We start from the raw sequence: 19085 nt of genomic DNA on the forward strand, positions 1-19085 counted from the left end.
AATGAAGAGGAGACTTTCTAACCATATACAATCAATAACCCACCAAAATTAAGCCCCTTTCCCTTTTTAGGTCAAAATATGATTAATACCAGGACATTATGGCACTGTGCCTTTTCTTGGTAATATCTTAGTTCTCATCCTAAAAAGCAAATAGAAAAAACTGAGAATACAGGTATGTTTGAAAGATAGAGCCAGTAAATTTGACCAAATACTTTTACTCTCATGTTTAAAAGAGGGTAAAAGGAAAACTTTAAGTGACAAAGGAAACATCACAAATTACACGTTCATCCAAGATGGAAACATTTTCTTTAAAGGCTTGTGTAGCTGAAAATATTTTCTACAGAGGACAACCCTAATATACTACACTGCAGAACTGTGAAATAAATGAATGCTCTGCATTTAAAAATTAGGCATAACATCCCAATGGGTGAACAGGTTAAAAAAACAGAGAAACACCAAATTACTTAAAATATAGTTAATTTTAAAAAAATATTGTTCTTAAACGGCAGTATACCTGGCTGGAAACAAAACTTCTATATACCTGATATGGGCTTAGTATTTTTCTGACATGATTCTCCACAATTTCCAAAATTTTTCAACTCAGTTATTAAGGGTTGTTTTTACTGAGAAATGGACAGATCTAGCACAATTTAATAGCAACTACATAAAAAAAATTAAATTCAATTTTAGAATAATCTCTTCTTTATATTCAAATCCATTGAAAACTTTACTGTTGTAAAAGAATCCAGTCCATTTATAAAAATTGGTCATATAATCAAGTTCACCCCCAAAAAATACTGACTAAAGAAACTGCAGATAAAACATTTAACCAAAGGAAAGTACACACAACACAAAAGCCCTATCACAGGAAACTATGATCATCACATTTCTGTAGTAATAGTTTCATGGTCTTTATGCCAATTTGTACCCGAGTTTAATGACAGAAAAGGCAACAATTTCTAAATTGGTGGTATATATTTCTTTATAATTTTTAAATGTAAGGCCATTTATTAAAATACACAAACTACAAGATGAAAATGAAGGCAACAGAAATATTCAGCTTTTCACAACCAAAAAAAAGCAATACCTTAAAAATAATTTAGAAGCGTTGTAAAAGATGATGCAGATTTGCACTTAACCATGATTATGTCAATTCATAAATCTAAATAAATCTTTTTAAAGTATGAGATTAAAAAAGTCATGTTCAGTGTATATGTAAATTGTTTTATTACACACTTTTATTCAATACTACCTTCTCAAAATGGGTCATTTAAAAATCAAAGCAATTTTCATTCTATTCTATAAGCTTCATTCAACTTCATTTAGGGCTGAATACACATGAAATGTGCTTTTAATGCATAAAAATCACAGTGGATAGCAGCAAAGGACTGGGGGTGGCAATAAGAATCTGATAATTCACATTGTGATTATTCTGCACATTAATGAAAGATAATTCACACTTCTAGAACAGCAAGACAACCCTTTGAAAGAATCAATAAATCAAAGACACTTTGCAGACACTTCCCCACCCCTAAACAAATTGGTGACTATTACAGAGAAAACTAAAATAGTTATGGCAGCAAAAGTATTCTAATGGCAATGAAAGTTTGTAAACTGTATTTCAATCTCTTTTTCTTTTTCCCAAAGTGCACGATGCAGGGTTCTCAATCTTTCAGTAGTGCTTCTCCTGTAAATAATCCTTCATTTTGTTTGGCAAAGGCAGTTTCTGAATTAGGTCTATTCTGGTATACTGACGTATAACAAAACGACACAGGTACTGCAAAGAACGCACCTGCATGAATCGTGACACGGGATTGGTCAGTCTGACAGGGTAAGTTGCAGATCCAGGCAACCGAGACCTCGAATAACAAAAAGCTCCATTTTCAGAGTCCCTGATTGAATGCTCAATTAGATCAACTATAGATGTATGTCCTTCCACATCTGGTTGTTCATAAAAGCTAAACCTACCATTTGAGTGCTCAATTCTAGTGTGAAGTGTTTTACCATGGGAACGAAAGCTCAAGCTTAAAAGATAACGATCATCAGAACTATCCCGAACAAGAAAAGAACCATCTGGCACGTTTGCTAGTTTCCCTTCTGCCTCCCAGCGTGTGATTGGTCCCCAGTACCATCCTTGTTTTGCAAGTTTCTTTAGCTCCTCTGTAAGGCTTGTCACAACCATGGGACCACTACTTTGTACTGAGTCATAAACTCTTGCAACCCCAGGAGCAGAGTTAGGATCAAAATTCAAATGACAACGCATACTTTCAGCCACATGGGCATCTGTGCCAGTGAGTCCACTGAAGTTCCTTTGGATTTGATTATTCTGCATTGGAGGTAGCAAAGGTGAAAGTGGAGGGACTTCATCATGATTTGCTCTGGGGCTCTGCAACATGACTCCCGTGGTGCCAATCAACAAACCATTCACAGATTGATCCACAAAGATCTCTGGGGCAACAACTAGGTCCTGGTCTACCTGATTCTCATCTTCAGCAAAAGAGCTACCTGCCACTTGAGGAGGAACTGCGGAGACCTCCATGGGCGAAGAACTGTCCAGACAATAGCTACGTGATCCTTCCAAAGGATACATCCCCTCGTCTAAAGGCACAGTATACTGAATGTAGTCCTGAGGCATAAGTCCAATAACTACAGGCACATGTTCATCCAGATGGAGATGCAAATCTCCACTGGGAGAATCAGAACTCTTAAGAGAATTATTTTGCTCTTGGCACACAGTTTCAGACTGAAGGTCATGAAATTCCTTTCGAACACCATTCAATGCAGGGCTTGGGCTGGAAGAGTGAACCAATGCTTTGACTCTCACCTCCATCTTGATGCATGTCTCCTCGGAGTTTGTGGGCCGGAGAGGCCAGGGTGTGGGGCTGTAGTGATGACTGCGGAGGGAAGTGGACCTGATTGGCCTTTGCGCTCTGACATCTTTGAAGACGATGGGGGCTGAGGAGGAGGAAAAGGTGTCCTCGTCCGCACAGCTTCCTGACGGTGTGCTGCCCTTGCCCTTTGGCTTCTGTTTAGAAGAAAGTCTCCTTTTTAAGGTACCCATCAGGCTCTCACTTTTTGATCTATTTTTTCCACCTTTTTCATCTTCACTGTTGATATCACAATTGGCCATATCTTTACCATAGCAGTTACCAAACAAAGCATCATCTTTTCCAAAGTCACTGGCTATTGATGGTTGTTGTACTACCATGAAATCAGTTTCGTCTTTACTTTTACTCAAGTTAAAAGACTTCCGGAAGGTTTTAAGACTAATTTTCTTCATTATGACTAGTTACTTAATCCACAGGGATCAATTTTCTCTCTTGAATACTAGCCCCAAACATCTGGAGAGGCTTCAATGCTGCATCTATGTATTTTTCCAGCTTCATTTAACCTTTGGAGCCATTTTCTAAAACAAAACAAAACACATTTAAATACCTATAAAAGGGGACTTTATTTTTCAAGTAAAACTTTCCACCAAAGTTTTATTTTACACAGTTTAATCCCTTAGTTTCTGAACAAGAATGTCCAAGACTTTTCTTAAGAATGTCAGCTCTGTCAGGTCAGGGATTTTATTTATCCTGCAGAAATGAATAGTATCTGTCACATAATGGGCATTCAGCATTTGATGCTACTTAAAAACAAGACTTTGTCTACCTTCCTTTCTTTTTTGCACCTTGCTTTTTTTGCTTTATTCTTAAGGTACAGGCCAGTGCTCAGATCTTTTCCAACTCTATAAAGATCCATGCTCAACCTCAGAACTAATTCTGACTACTCCATCTTCCCTCCTCCCCTGTGCATTCATCAGTCTGTGCCAGCAAAACATTCAACAGAGGAAATGAATACAACTGGGAGAATAACACGTCAAGTCCTTTCTTCAACTACATATTGGGGCGTACTAGGGATCGAACTCAGGAGCCTGAGCTTGCGAGGCAGGAGGCAGAACCACTGAGCTAGATTGCCAGCCCAACATTTAAACATCTTTAAAAATAAATAATAATTCCATAAGCTATGTTATCTAGAAATGTTGCTTTATTCTCTGGAGTTTCTTGAGAAAACAGCTTATTTGCTCTCATATGCTGAGTGCCTAGAAGAGGAAGAAGAATGCCTGCAGCATTTTCACCTAGTAGCTTAAGCACCACTGAGCAGACTACAGCTTAACTGTAATCACATCCGTTTATTCACTCTGCCTTTGCCCTACAAGCATAGCACTGTGTGGAAATATGCAGACTAAAAACCTATTTATAATCTCCTGACCCAGTAGCAGATTTATGAATGGAAAAATTATAAAGTAAATGCACTAGAAACATAATGGTAACATAAGGTGGCAGTTGAAGCAAGAGAAATCTGACAGATGTTCACTTTTCATTACAGATAGCATTTGGTCGTTAGGTAGATGAATCTTTATGAAATACTTGCTAAAAGCCACTCCGATAACCAATCAGGGGATTGGGCACATCAATTCCATAAAAAAGTAATTTTAAAACAGTCTTACTGTCAAGTATTATGTTTTTGAAAAAGCTGTGAAAAGTAAAACATCTGGAGTACCAGCTATTTTTCAACATTAAACTGAATATGAAGGTGACTTACTAGGAATCCAACCTCCAATACAAAGCATGAAGATGCGTATTACTGCCTTGATAGCACAATCACTGGTTTTGAAGTGGTAAATATTCCCATTTAAATTAACCCTACTAAATATAGAGTTAAAGTGGTACTACTTCCCACTATCATATCTATAACACAGAAAACCAAAAACTGGTAACCACAGGAAAAGTACTTAGTTATGAATCAGAAAATTTCAACTCCCAATCTATATGCAACTGTATAATGATATTAAACAAAATTCAATACTAGACATTAGAACCTATAAAAAGTTCTATTAGGCTACATTTTCTAGGCAAAGATCTTTCTGGAATTAAGAGTATCTGTTTTTCTGTTTCCACTTCCAAAAATATATGCCATCTTTTTATAGGATTACCATCTGTCTTAAGCCTAAGTAAATGTTCTGAATTAGTTTTGCTGCCTTTCTAATTGTAAAACTTTTAGGTTTACACACACACTTGAAAAATGGATACAATAGTTCAAGGAAAAAAATATTACATAAAATATGCAGAAAATAACAATCACAAATAATCTCACAACCTCTTTTTCAAACAATAGTCATGTCTGTTACTCACTATAACACCCAATGCAGAAAAGCAAAAAGGTCAAACTACTCCTTAACTTCAGCAAACAAAACAACTTTTTTTATCATCATTTTACAAATGAGCAAACTGGGGTCTCAGAGGGACTAACATTTGCTCAATGAAGTTAAGAATGTGCTACTAGGCTATAACAGATACAGAATTTAAACCTGGTTATTCCATGCAAAGCTCAAATTTTTTCACATACCAACTACTCTGCCTGAAGTGTACTCTTTAAATCAGTGAATCCTGCTGGGCAGGAGTGGTAGCCCATGCCTATAATCCCAGCACTCAGGAGGCTGAGGCAGGAGGATTGCTGTGAGTTTGAGACCAGTCTGGACTACATAGTGAGTTCCAGGTCAATCTCAAAAACAACAACAAAATAAATAAATAAATAAATGATTTGTACTGCCTCTGCCTTGCAAGCACAAGGTCCCGAGTTCAATCCCCAGTACCAAAAAAAAAAAAAAAACAGCAATTCTTGAACTTTTTGGTCCCAGCATCCCTTTACTCTCTTAAAATTTGCTGAAGACCACAAAAAGTTTTAATATCACAGAAAACTTTGTTTCATAGGTTGTAACTATCAAAATTTATCCTAACAGAATTAAAAATATTTAATTACTAATTCATTTTAATACAATATACTCATTACATGTTAACATAAAGTCCACTTTCATGAAAAATACCTACACTTTCCCTAACAACAGTGAGAGAAGTGGAGCTATTTTACATTACTGAAAATTTCTTCCGTCTGAGAAGACAGCTGGCATCACATTAGCTTCTGCATTAAATCTCTTACAATATTTTGTTTTAGTTCAAGTGTAAAAATATAGTTGGCTACAGAGATACAGTTGGAAAAAGTAGGAATGCATTTTATCCACAGAACTGTGAATATTTTCCTTTGATACCATACAAAATTTCAGGAAGTTATAGTTGCTTAAATTACACTGCATAGGCAGAAAATGTCTAAAGGTGTAGGGGAAGTGGGACAGGTAGGGGAAAGGTAAGAAGGGAAAAGAAAAAATAGGAGAAAAGGAAAAAAATGGAAACAAAGTCTTTGTAAATAGGGAAGGTTGGAGGGTGTGAAAGGAGGGCAGGGGTATGTGGAAAAAATAAGAACCAAGGTATGTCATGTAAAAGTACAAGATCCCAATGATGAATGCAATTGTACTGTATACCAAAAAAGAAAAAAAAAGTTACATTGCACTGAAAAATCAAAAACTGTGACATGAATTTTTTTTTGCTCTATCACATTCAATTCCATTGGTGTATTTTTCATTTTGAGTCAGTTTTTTATTTATACCTGATTTGCAACATTATTAATGTATCTACACTAAAAAAAAAAATCACATTTGTGAGTGTGTATTACCAGGATCTCATTAAAAAGTCCTTAGGTACTAGGAAGCAGCACAGTAGGAGATGTTAAATTTTCTAAAACTAATCTTTGCTTAAAAGTTTGAACTATGGGTTGGGGATTTAGCTCAGTGGTGCCGCTGCATGGCTCGAAAGCGCAAGGTCCCAAGTTTGATCCCCAGTACCAAGAAAACAAACAAACAAACAAATAAATAAAAATAGAAGCGACAACAACAACAAAAAAAACATCATGAAGTTTGAACTGTGTCTTTAACAACAATACTGTCAGTTGTTTTCATTGAAGGGACAGGCTCATTTTGATCATTTATAAGAAATCAATGAAACTAAATTAAACAATCACACTATGGATGGTAATTGTTCTTTTAAGTAAAAGTGGTTTTTCATGGAAAAAAATAGTGCATTCAGCAACTAAAACAATGATAACAAGTATTCCCCTCATGATATCATTTCTTCATTGACATACAGTAAGAAGACCTTCTCAAACATACCAACTTCACAGTAAGGATTCCAAAATATGTGCACTCGACATAAAGATTTTTAAAAATATTTTTACAGCTTCATCAATAGTAATCTTAAGTATAACTAGAATTTGTTCCTTTTTTACTGAACTGCTTCGCAGTAAAGAACATATGACTACTACTTACTACTACTAAAGTTAACAATCATTACAATTGGGTGCCACTTCCTTGATTCATGGTAAGGAGTCATCAGTTTTATCCATCTCCACTTTTGCACTATCAGTGAAATTAACAATATAGTGAAAAAAGCAAATTGAGTCCAGCCTGGGCAATTTAGCAAGACCCTATTTCAAAATTAAAAAATAAAAAGAGCTAGGGATGTTTGATTCTATAGTAGAGGGGAGGGGGCCAGAGACGGAACCTAAGGAATAGTTACCAAATATGACAATAAATTAGACCACAATGAAAACCTTAATTAAATTAAAAATCAGAAAGACATCACTATTTGACCATAATGCAATAAAAGAAAAGTTAATCACAAATACTCCTTTAATAATTCTTGAGTCAGAGAAAAGAAAAATGAACAAAAATAGTACCATTTATAAACCAGTATAATGAAAATGCTATATAACAAGATGTGGCTCTGCAAAGACACTAAAACTATGCTCACAGAAGATCCAAGGCTTTAAACATTTATAAAACTAAATAGTAAGAAACTAAAAATAAATCTAATTATGCTTAAACCATGTTTTAACCAAGTAACTATGCTAATAGCAATTTGTCTTTTGGATATATAAACTCATGCTCCCCACCCCCAAAAAGTATGTGGACAACGCGCCCTTTAGCTTTAGTTTAAAAGGGGGGGGCTACTAATTGATTACCTGCTTAATATTGGTAATATGCTACATGTCTAGTATGTGCCAGATCTTGATTTAGGCCTTTGAATATACTGTGTCTCATTAATCTGTACAAAACTGTAAATTTGGTACTATGCACCAAACAGGATGATAATGGGGAATCAGAGTTCATGCCTATCCCAGTTTTACTTGGTACTTTTGTATGATATTAGCAATAACAGTACCTGTAACACGTTAGTTGTGGGGTTTAAATGTATAATATAGATGATGTCCTTACACCAAAGCCTAAGCATATCTTAGGCTACATTTAGGTGTTTATAAATAGTAGTAGCAATAACATTACCATTGTATAAAGGGGAAAGCTAAGGGTCAGGCAGGCTACACTATTCCCCTAAAATCACATGACTGATCAATTGATTCTGTACCTCACTTAATCATTACAGACTTTTCATGTATGATTTTTTTTAGAATAAAGTAACCTAAATTTCAGGAAATAACAACACACTTCAAAACATTGTGAACTACTTAAAGTAAGTCATAATCAATACAAGAGAATAATGTTCAAGATACAAAACTTGGGGGGGACAAGACATAAAATAAAGGCAAAGATGATCTATTTGTGTGTATGTTTGTATACTTCACTATATACATTAAATGTCTCAAAGGACATACAAACAATAGTGACTACCCACTCTAAAAAAATAGGAAAAGTGATCAGGAAACCCAATTGACTTTTCTTTTCCTATTAGACCTTTTTTTTTTTTTTTCAGGTTTAATTGAGTTTATTGGTACATTTTAGGGCCTATTAAACCTTTTTATAACTACTAAATTTAATGTTACTAAAAAATCAGCATCCTATTCCACACCTACAAAAAATAAAAAATAAAAGCAGTCTAGATAAAGAAATGTGTCTGTGTGTTTTAGCCATACAACCCAAAGTCCCAAAGGAAGCCGGTAGGCAACAGATACCAATGCTACAAACTTGGCAGCATGATTTGGAAACTACCACATGTGAAAATAACATGGAGCAAGGTAAATTACAGCCTAGTGATTAAGAGCATAGACTGGAGCCACAATGCCTGAGTTCACACTGCAGCTAACATTTCCTAATGACCTGAACATCCATGGTCAGTTTCCTCACCTGAAAATGCAAACCAAAAACATTATGCTACATAGGGAGATTCACTTCTGACATGAAGGAAATAGAATGGAGAAAAGAAACTGAGTAAAAATGATGATAGTGGGTCTGTCTTAAAACAAAACAAAACCCAAACCAAAAAGGAAGTGCTTCAAATTCAATGAAAATAACAGTGATGACTAGGAATGATAGATGTGTAGGTTCATGTAACATAGTGTAAATGTGATTTTTCTGATTTTTTTCTCCTTTAAAGGAATGATAGCATAGATTAGTAACTGTAACAATTACTGAGGTTATAATATATAACACACATAGATGTAATATATATGAAATAGCACAAAGGAATGGTAGAAAGGAGAGATCGGTAAAGCCAAGTTTCTGTTGTTTTTATCAGAATTTAAATTATTTTGAAGTAGACTGTGATAAGACAGCAATCCATAGAACAATCACAAAGAAAATTATTAAAAATAATTTTTTAAAAGTCAATAAAGGAATTAAATTGGTACACTAAAAAATGTGAATTTTACATAAAAGAATTTCAGTAAGAAACACAATGAAATAAATTTAAAAAATAATCTGCAAAATGACAGATGTAAATCCAACATATCAGTACCTATGTTAAATGTGAAAGGATTAAACCCACTATCCCAGGAGAGAGCAAACTACAATATAGTTTTCAGGCCAAACTAGCCCATTATCCTTTTTGCATGGTTCATGAGCTAAAAATGGTTTTCATTTAATGTGTGGTTAAAAAAATGAACAGTATATTTTGTGACACATGAAAATTACATAAAATTCAAATTTCAGAGCCCATATTAAGAATTTTATTGGAACAAAGCCACACTTACTAGCCATTGTCTAAGGCTGCTTCCTTGTTATAGCAGCAAAGTTGTATTGTTGAATAAGAGTCTATAAGGCCTAAAAAAGCCTAACATAGTTACTACAGAAGTTTGCTGATGCCTGGCCTAATAAAAACGTATAAACCACAAGACTGAATAAAAAAGAGACTGTGTGGTGTCTGTAAGATTCTCTGTTGTGAAAGACACATAGCATGCGAAAACAGAAAATTATGAAAATAGTAATGAGTTAGAATATATATTAATATCAGACAAAACAGACTTTAAGAAAGCTTCTAGATGCAAGAACCATTTCAAAATGAAAAGGTCAAAACATTGTGCAGCTATAGCATATAAGTGCATACATGCTTAACATTAAAACCCCAAAGTACATACAATAAAAGCTGACAGACTGAAAGGAGAAACAGACGATTTACTACTAATATGCAAAGATTTCAACAATGCCGAGAATCCCTAAGCCAAAAAAAACTTGAAATGCTCCAAAATCCAAAGCATATTGAGCACCATCAAGCCAAAGGTAGACAATTCCACACCTGACCTCATATGATGGGTAACAGTCAAAATGCAGGGATGCTAAATATGTTGTATGAAATTACCTTCTGGCTATATATGAGGTGAACACAAAACAAATGAATTGTGTTTAGACCTAGCTCCCTCTTATAGTATACATCATTATATGTAATCAAATATTTCTAAATTTGAAAAAAATCCAAAATCAGAAACACTTGTGGTCCCAAGCACTTTGGATAAGGTATACTTCACCTGTGATTGAGAGAAAAAGTATAGAGAAAAATTGCAAGGATATATAGATTTGAATCCTATCAAGTACAGTTTTATCCTGTTCAGGATAAACTACAGCCAGCTTTGATAAATTAAAAAAGACTAACATTACACAGAATATATTTTCTGACCCTAATGAATCCAAGTTATATATCTACAACAGAAATAAAGCGGAGCCAGGCATGGTGGTGCACACCTATAATCCTAGCAACTTGGGAGGCCGAGGCAAGTGGATCACCACAAGGTGGAGGCCAGCCCGAACTACATAGCAAGACCCTATCCCAAAAAACAAACAAAAACCAACAACAGGAAAAACACCAAATATTTGTATATTAAGCAAATACTTCTAAATAACAGATGGACTAAATACTAAGAATCAGAAGTGAAAATGAAAAATGCTTTTACAAAATGAAAGCATAAAGAAATCTTATGGGAAGCAGTTAAAGTAGTGGTTCGAAAAAAAATGTATGATTTTAACAGCTGTTATCAGAAAAGGTTTCAAATCATTAAATTTTCACTCCAAAGAAATGAGAAAAAGAACTAAGCCCAGAGCAAGAAAAACACAGTAAATACCAGAGTGAAAAAAATCAAATAGGAAATAGAAAATCCTTTACAAATTCTTTCAGATAATAGAGAAGTGGGAAATACTTTGCAAATCATTCTTTGAGGCCATTATTGCCCTGATACACAGGCCAAACACGTCATTAAAAAACTAGAGATCAATATTCTTCACCGACCTCCCCCCAAAATTCAGCAAACCAAAACCAGTAGTATATAAAAAGCATTACATACTGATTAGGTGAGATTTGATTCTAAATTGGTTTAACGTCAATAACTAACTAATATACTACAACATATTTATAAAGGGAGGAAAATACACATAATCATCTTAACAGCTGTAAAAAGCATGACACAAAAGACAACACCCACTACTCGTGATACTTTCAACAAACTAAGAACAGAGGGGACCTTCTAAAACTTGTAAAAGCAACTATGAAAAAATCTATAGCTAATACCATACTTAGATAAGAACTGAATGCTATGCTCCTAAGACTGAAAACAAGCCAGTATTTTCACCTTTTCATTTTGAAATGGGTTTTTTGCATCTAGAAGCCTTCCTGTCTTATTAGTCTCTTGTCTGACATTAATACAGATGTTCTAATTACGGTTACATTTTCATAATTTATTATTTATTTATAATTTATTATTATTTTCATAATAAATTATTTTCATAATAATAAATTTTTTTCATAATTTATTGTTTATTTATAATTTATTATTATTTTCATAATAAATTATTTTCATAATAATAAATTTTTTTCATAATTTATTGTTTATTTATAATTTATTATTATTTCTCATGGTTATTATTTTCATAATTTATTCTTTTCTATTCTTTCCATGTGCTGTGCATCTTTTCCTAACAGGGTATCTTATAGATACCACACAGTCTTTCTTTTTTATTCAGTCTTGTGATCTATGCTTTTTGATTAGGGCAAGCATCAGCAAATTTTTTCTTTAGTTACTATGTTAGGCTTTTCAGGCCTTATACCCTTTGGACTCTAGTCAACATTATACTGAAGGTTTAAGCTGGTAGAACAAATAAAATATATTTCCAAATTGGAAAGAAAAATATAAATCTGTACTTATTTCCAGCTGAAACAATCTTACATTAAAAAAAGAGAGAACCTCAGGAAATCTTTCTTCCTTCCTCTCTCCCTTCCCACTCACAAACTACAAGCCTAAAAAATATCTAGCAATAATAAAACTGATAGTGAACAAAATAAAATTAAGACAATTCTATTCATAATAATATTTAAAAAATTGCTCAGAATGAAATTTTGCAAAGAAGTCAAGATTCACAGTCAAATATAAAAAAATATTGCTGAGTAAAGATGCTAAATAACTGGACATTCCATCTTCGTGGAAATGGAAGACTCAATGTTAACACAACAATTTCCCCAAAATTGATCTATAGAACCAAGTAATCCTAATCAAAATCCTGCAGGCTTTTTTGTATAAATCAATGTCATTCCTAAAATTTATAAGGAAACAAATTTTGAAAAGGAACAAAATTACACTATGGAACTTCAAAAGTAACTATAAAGCTATAAACATAACCAAGACATTTGTGTTACTGGCATAGTGAATTGCATATCCATAATAGAATGAGAAGAAAAGGTTCAGAAATAAATTGTTTATATTCACTAGCAATTGATTTTCAAGTGTCAAGAGAAATTAATGAGCAATGTTTTTTTCAATAGTGCTATTAATTGGACAGCTAACAAAAACAACTTGAATCTTTATTTCATTCCACATATAAGAATTCACTCAAAAAGATCACATACCTAAATGTAAGAGCTAAAATTATAAAAATTCCTAAATTTTTGTGACAATTTAGACACAGCATTTTCATATGCAACACCAAAAGCTCAACATATAAAAAACTCCAGTAAATTAGACCTCTTTAAAATTAAAAATTAACATTTGTGTTTTAAAATAAACCATTAAGAGAAAGACAAGCTACACACTAGGAGAAAATATCTGTATATTATAACTGATAAGTATTTGTACAAAGGAACCCACCACCAACCCCATCAGGTATCAAATTCAGGACCCTGCACTTGCCAGGCAGGTGTGGTGCTACTTAGCTACATCACCAGCCCTGTATAAAGGACTGTTCCCTTGTTAACTAAGTAAAACAACTCAATTTTAAAAACAAGCAAGAAGCAAGGCAGATCAGACAGAAAGAGTGTCAGAGAGAGACAGACACAAGTGCTAGCTTAATAGGTCTTTTATCAAAGATATAAATAAAAATGACTAATAAGCATAGGAAAAAGTCTCTAATATTACTAATTATTAGAAAAATACAAATTAAAGCCACAAGGAGATACCACTACACATCCAATAAATTACAGTATCAAGTGAAGTCAAGAATGTACAGAAACTGGAAACTTGATACATGATAACACTGCTGAAGTAAAATAAAACCAATACATAACAATGTTCCCTGCATTGTAAAAAATATCATATAAAAGAGCAGAAACACCCAAATTTCTAATAGTATCAGAACAGTAAACAAAATCCTGGCACATTTACCCAGTGGAACTCTAGGGAACCACTAAAATTAATATTTATGCAGTTATAAACATCATAGGGTAAAAATATACTGTTCATTCGTTAAGTGCAAAAACACAGGAAACTAAATTACATGTAAAGTATCGCTCCAATTATGTAGAAAGAATAGGGAGGAAAACTGAACCAGAAAGAAGCACAACAGAATGGTTACCTGCATGGCAGGCTTCTGCACAAATGTTGTTTTTGATACTTTACTTTCCAAATATTCTATATTGAACATATAGTTTTTATATGAATAAAGTTCACAGACTGCTTTTTAAAAAGAAATGGCCAAGTAAATTTATCAGATAAAAGAAAAATATAAGGCTTTTTCTTTGCCTTCAGTTATACCATGATCATCAAATGAAAAATCAATACACAAGACTTGTCATTTTGCTTCAGTAAAATCTAGACAGACTCCTCCTTCTCACTCCATGAAAAATAACCTTTTTGCTAATCTGGTATACACATGTATATATACAATAAAAAAGTTACATATTACCTATTTTTATATGTATATATGGAGGGATGGCCTTAAATATTTAAAGTTTAAATAACATGATAAACATACCAACTTTTCAATGACTTCCCTCCTAACTCAGGTTATATTTAATCACTTTAGTAATTTCCCTATATGTACTGAACCTCAGTTCTCCCCCTTCACTCTTAGTTATGGCTAAACCTGACTCTTCCTAGGCCACACAGTTGAAAATAGCTGGAGTAGCAGAATTACTCTGACTGGTCTCAGTTTATACTCATAACCATAAATTTTGGGTTAATCCTTAATACTGCCTGGAAATCAAACTACATTTCCTTGGCCCAGTCTCTCTCTTCTTTGTTGACCACTTCACACAACTGCTCACCTTTCCTCATACCTGTAAAGGCCTACTCTCATATATTCAATCCAGCTGATGGCCCAGCTTCCTATTGCACTGAGAAAATGAAGGACTATTAAGAGGAAATTTTGTACTCACCACATGTACATACTTAAACATCCACTTGCACCCTGCTCCCCATTTTAGGCACCCTACACTCCACTTGCACACTTCATCTCCTATCAATTTCCACTCTATTGGATCATTCCAAAAATGTTTCTCATGTAAAAAAACCAAACTCATCTTGACCCCACTTTCCCCACCAACTATGGTCCCATCTCTCTAATTCCTCAGCAAAACACCTGAGGAAAACTGTGTAAATTCAGAGGCTACAATTCTTTCCCACTCCTCTTCTCTTATACCCACTCCACAGCCTTCCCCACTTCTAGTTCCAGCCTCAATTCTCAGACTTCTTAGATGCTCCATTTGATACCTCTAACCAGTCTTTTTTCCTTAACAAAAATTTCCATCAAGAATATCATACTGTCATGATCATTCCTGCTCAGACTCTCTGCTGGCCTCCCCTGACCTCTTAATGATTGAGCACCCCAGAACTCAAGATTTTGGTCAACTCTTCTCCACCTACACTCACTCTCACGATTTCACTTTCCCTCGATGCCAAATAGTATCGATGTGGCTTCTGTTCCCAAAATCCTTACTCTTCACTCAAGGAAAAGTATATTCAACTTCCTTTTAGACATTGTCAGGTGTATTACAGATATCAAAACTTAACATGTTCAACACTAATTCTGTTTTTACTATCCCTCCTCCAAACTTGCACTACTTACAGGATCTCCCTCTTCTACATATGATGACTTTACTCTTCCAACTGCTTAGATCAGAACATTTAAAATAATTCTTGTTGGCTTTCTTTTTCTGATGTCACAAAATCACAAACTCAGCTACCTTCAAAATATACACACAATCCAATCACTTCTAACCCTTATACTACAACCAAGCTACTATCCTCTCTCTCACCTACATTACTGCAATAGCCTAATTAGTTTCCTTGCTGTCTCCTTTTGCTTCATAGAGTCTTCTCTCCAAATGTCACTGATGCTCAGAGAACTGGAATAGATGCTGACCCTAGCTATTGCTACTTACTTCCTGGACTAATAAAGCCCTTTATCTCTGACTGTGAAGTCTCACATCTTCTGCCTACACCCGTGAAACTAGAGCAGCCTAACTTATTAGCTTGGATGAAGGTTAAAATATCACACAATTCAGTTCTTCCTAAATAAATGCAAATAAAATAATTAAAGTACAATGAAAACAGATTCAGCAGAAACCCAGAGGATCATTAATACTTACTTGGAGGACCTGTACGCTAATAAAATGCAAAACATAGAAGAAATGGACAGATTTCTACATACACATGAATTACCAAAATTGAGTGAAGATATAAAAATTCTAACCATCCAAATTACAATCAGTGAAATTGAAAACGTAATTAAAAGTATACCAGCAAAGAAAAGCCAAGGTCCTGGTTTCACTGCTGAATGGCTTCACTGCTTAACTCTACAAGACATGTAGAGAAGAACTACTGCCACAACTCTTTAAACTTTTCAATGAAATTGAAAGGAAAGCAATACTTTCAAATTCATTCCTGGAAGCAAGTGTTACTTTGATTCCAAAACCAGGGAAAGACCCAACCAAAAAAGAGAACTACAGGCCAATCTCCTTCATGAACACTAAAGCAAAAATCCTAAGTAAGATACTGGCAAACAGAATACAGGGGGTCATCAAGAAGATTACACTCCCTGACCAAGTCGGATTTATCCCAGGGATGCAAGGATGGTTCAACATATGTAAAAATGTAATACACTATATTAACAGTGAAGGACAAAAAAATACAATCATCTCAATAGATGCAGAAAAACAATTCAACAAAATTCAATACTCATTCAAGATAAAAACCCTAAGAAAACTGGAATAGATGGTCTTTATCTCACCTTGATAAAGGCTATCTATGAAAAGCCAACAGTCAACATCATACTAAATGGTCAAAAACTGAAAACTTTCAGGCTAGAATCAGGAACAACACAAGGATGTCCACTATCATCACTCCTGGTCAATACAGTTTTGGAAACAATGGCCACAGCAATTAGATAAGAGAAAGAAATTAAAGCAATAAAGATAGGAAAGGAAGAAGTTGATACTGTCATTATTTGCGGATGATATGATACTCTACATAGAAGACTCAAAAAACTCCACCAAAAGACTTGATTCACAGATTCAGTAAAGTAGCTGGATACAAGGTAAACACTGAAAAATTAATAGCCTTCTTGTACACAAGTAACTGTCACTGAGAGTCAAATCAAGGAAACAGCCCCTTTTACAATAGTATCCAAAAAAATGATAAATCCAGGAATCAATCTAACGAAGGACACAAAAGACCTCTACACTGAAAACTACAGCACTCTGAAAAAAAGAGATAGAAGAGGATATAAGAAAATGCAAAAACATCCCTTTTTCCTGGGTAGGAAGAATCAATATAGTGAAAATGGCCATACTTCCAAAACTGCTATACAGATTCGATGCAATTCCCTATTGAAATCCCACCAGTTTATTTCATAGAACTAGAGAAAACAATCCAAAAATTCATTTGAAACCAGAAGAGACCTAGAATAGCGAAAGCAATTCTAGGAAACAAGAGACATGGAAGCAGCTATCACAATCCCCAATTTGAAACTATACCACAAAACCACTGTGGTAAAAACAGCATGGTACTGGCAAAGAAACAGACCCAAGAATCAGTAGAATAGATTAGAAGATGAAGAAACATCTCCTAACATTCTCAACTACCTCACCTTTGATAAAGGAGCCAAACACCCTCTCTGGAAGAAAGACAGTCTCTTTAATAAATGATATTGGGAAAACGGATTTCAACTTATCAAAGATTAAAACTAGACCTGTATCTTTCAGTATGAACTAAAATCCAAGTAAATTAAAGATCTAAATATTAAAACAGAAACACTAAACTTGCTGGAAGATAAGTTAGGTAGAATTCTCAAAGATATTGCCATAGGAAAAGACTTTATGAACAAATCCTCAGTAGCATGGGAAATAGCACAAAGAATCAACAACAGGGATCTCATCTTTTTAAAAAGCCTCTGCACTGCCAGAGAAATCACAAGCAGAGCTAAGAGACAACCTACAATATGGGGAAAAATTTTCACCAGATGTTCCTCAGACAAAGGCCTACTATCCAGAATATATAAAGAACTCAAAAAAAATCAGACTCATACCCCCCCACACAAGTATAAAGACCCAATTCAAAAATGAATATCTGAAATGAACAGACATTTCTCAAAGAAGTAAAAGCAGCAAATAATCATTTGAAAAAATAGTCAACATCACTGGTCATTCAAGAGATGCAAATGAAAACAACACTGAGATTCCACCTCACCACACAAAGAATAACTGCTATCAAGAAACCAACCAATAACAAATGCTGTCAAGGTTGTGGGGAGATAGGAACCCTTCTCTTCATTATTAGTGGGAGTACAGACTGGTCCAACCACTGTAGAAAATCAATACGGAGATACCTCAAATAATTAGGATTAGAAGTCCCATTTGACTCATCTATTCCTCTACCTGCTATCTTCCCAAAAGAATTAAAAGAATCATTCCACCGCAATATATGCTCACCCATGTTTATAGTGGAACAGTTTGGAATAGCTAAAACTTGGAAACAGCCCAAACGCCCATCAATTGGAGACTCGATAAAGAAAATGCATTTTTTTAATAAAATGGAATACTATTCAGCCATAAAGAATGAGAAACTAGAGAGATTTACAGGTAAGTGGATGCACAATGAAGCCATACTCAAGTGAAATTAAGAAGTCACACATGTATAAATATTGAATAGCTTCTCTGGTATGAAAAAGTAAAAGTGTAAATAAGGATAAAAATGTAAATTGATATTGCATAACAGGAAGAAAAGTCTAGAAGAGTAGAGGAAGGGGGAGGGGTAAGGGAAAGGGAAAAGGGAAAAGAAAAAAATTGTGAAAAGGAAAAACATGGAAACAATGTCTTTGTAAACAGGGAAGGGTGGAGGGGCTGAGGGGATGGCTGGGGAATAGGGAAAATGAGAACCTGATAGGTCATGTATAGGTACAAGATCCCAATGATGAATGTAACTGTGCTGTATACTTAATATGTACCGATAAATTTAATAAAGATAAAAAATAGCACAATAAATATAAAATTGCTTTGACGTAAAGTAAGGGCTATAGATCTCACCATAATAAGCTCCACTTTAAAAAGAAATCTGAAATATCTGTGTGGTTATGACAGTGACTAAAAAAATTAAATATAACCAATGTAAGAAAAACAGACTTGAAGTTAAAATATAATTTCAAGGGCTGGGGATTTAGCACAGTGGTGTCACTGCCTGCCTTGCAGGCACAAGGTCCCAAGTTTGATCCCTGGTACAAAAAAAAA

General features: G+C 34.4%; 1 protein-coding gene across 4 annotated transcripts in view; it reads right to left on the minus strand.

Annotated features, from left to right (window-relative positions):
- Positions 1 to 1195: 1195 nt before the first annotated feature.
- Positions 1196 to 19085, minus strand: part of Socs6 (suppressor of cytokine signaling 6) — a 27851-nt gene continuing 9961 nt past the window's right edge. For all 4 annotated transcript variants that reach the window (XM_010607879.2, XM_010607820.2, XM_019205526.2 and 1 more), the window contains exon 3: positions 1196 to 3406. In XM_010607879.2, coding sequence (XP_010606181.1) covers positions 1673 to 3280 — 1608 coding nt within the window. In that variant the 5' untranslated portion in view covers positions 3281 to 3406 and the 3' untranslated portion in view covers positions 1196 to 1672. The remainder of the gene's footprint in view (positions 3407 to 19085) is intronic.

The sequence above is a fragment of the Fukomys damarensis genome, unplaced genomic scaffold, assembly GCF_012274545.1.
Source record: "Fukomys damarensis isolate Sample0158 unplaced genomic scaffold, DMR_v1.0_HiC HiC_scaffold_30, whole genome shotgun sequence".
Classification (NCBI taxonomy): domain Eukaryota; kingdom Metazoa; phylum Chordata; class Mammalia; order Rodentia; family Bathyergidae; genus Fukomys; species Fukomys damarensis.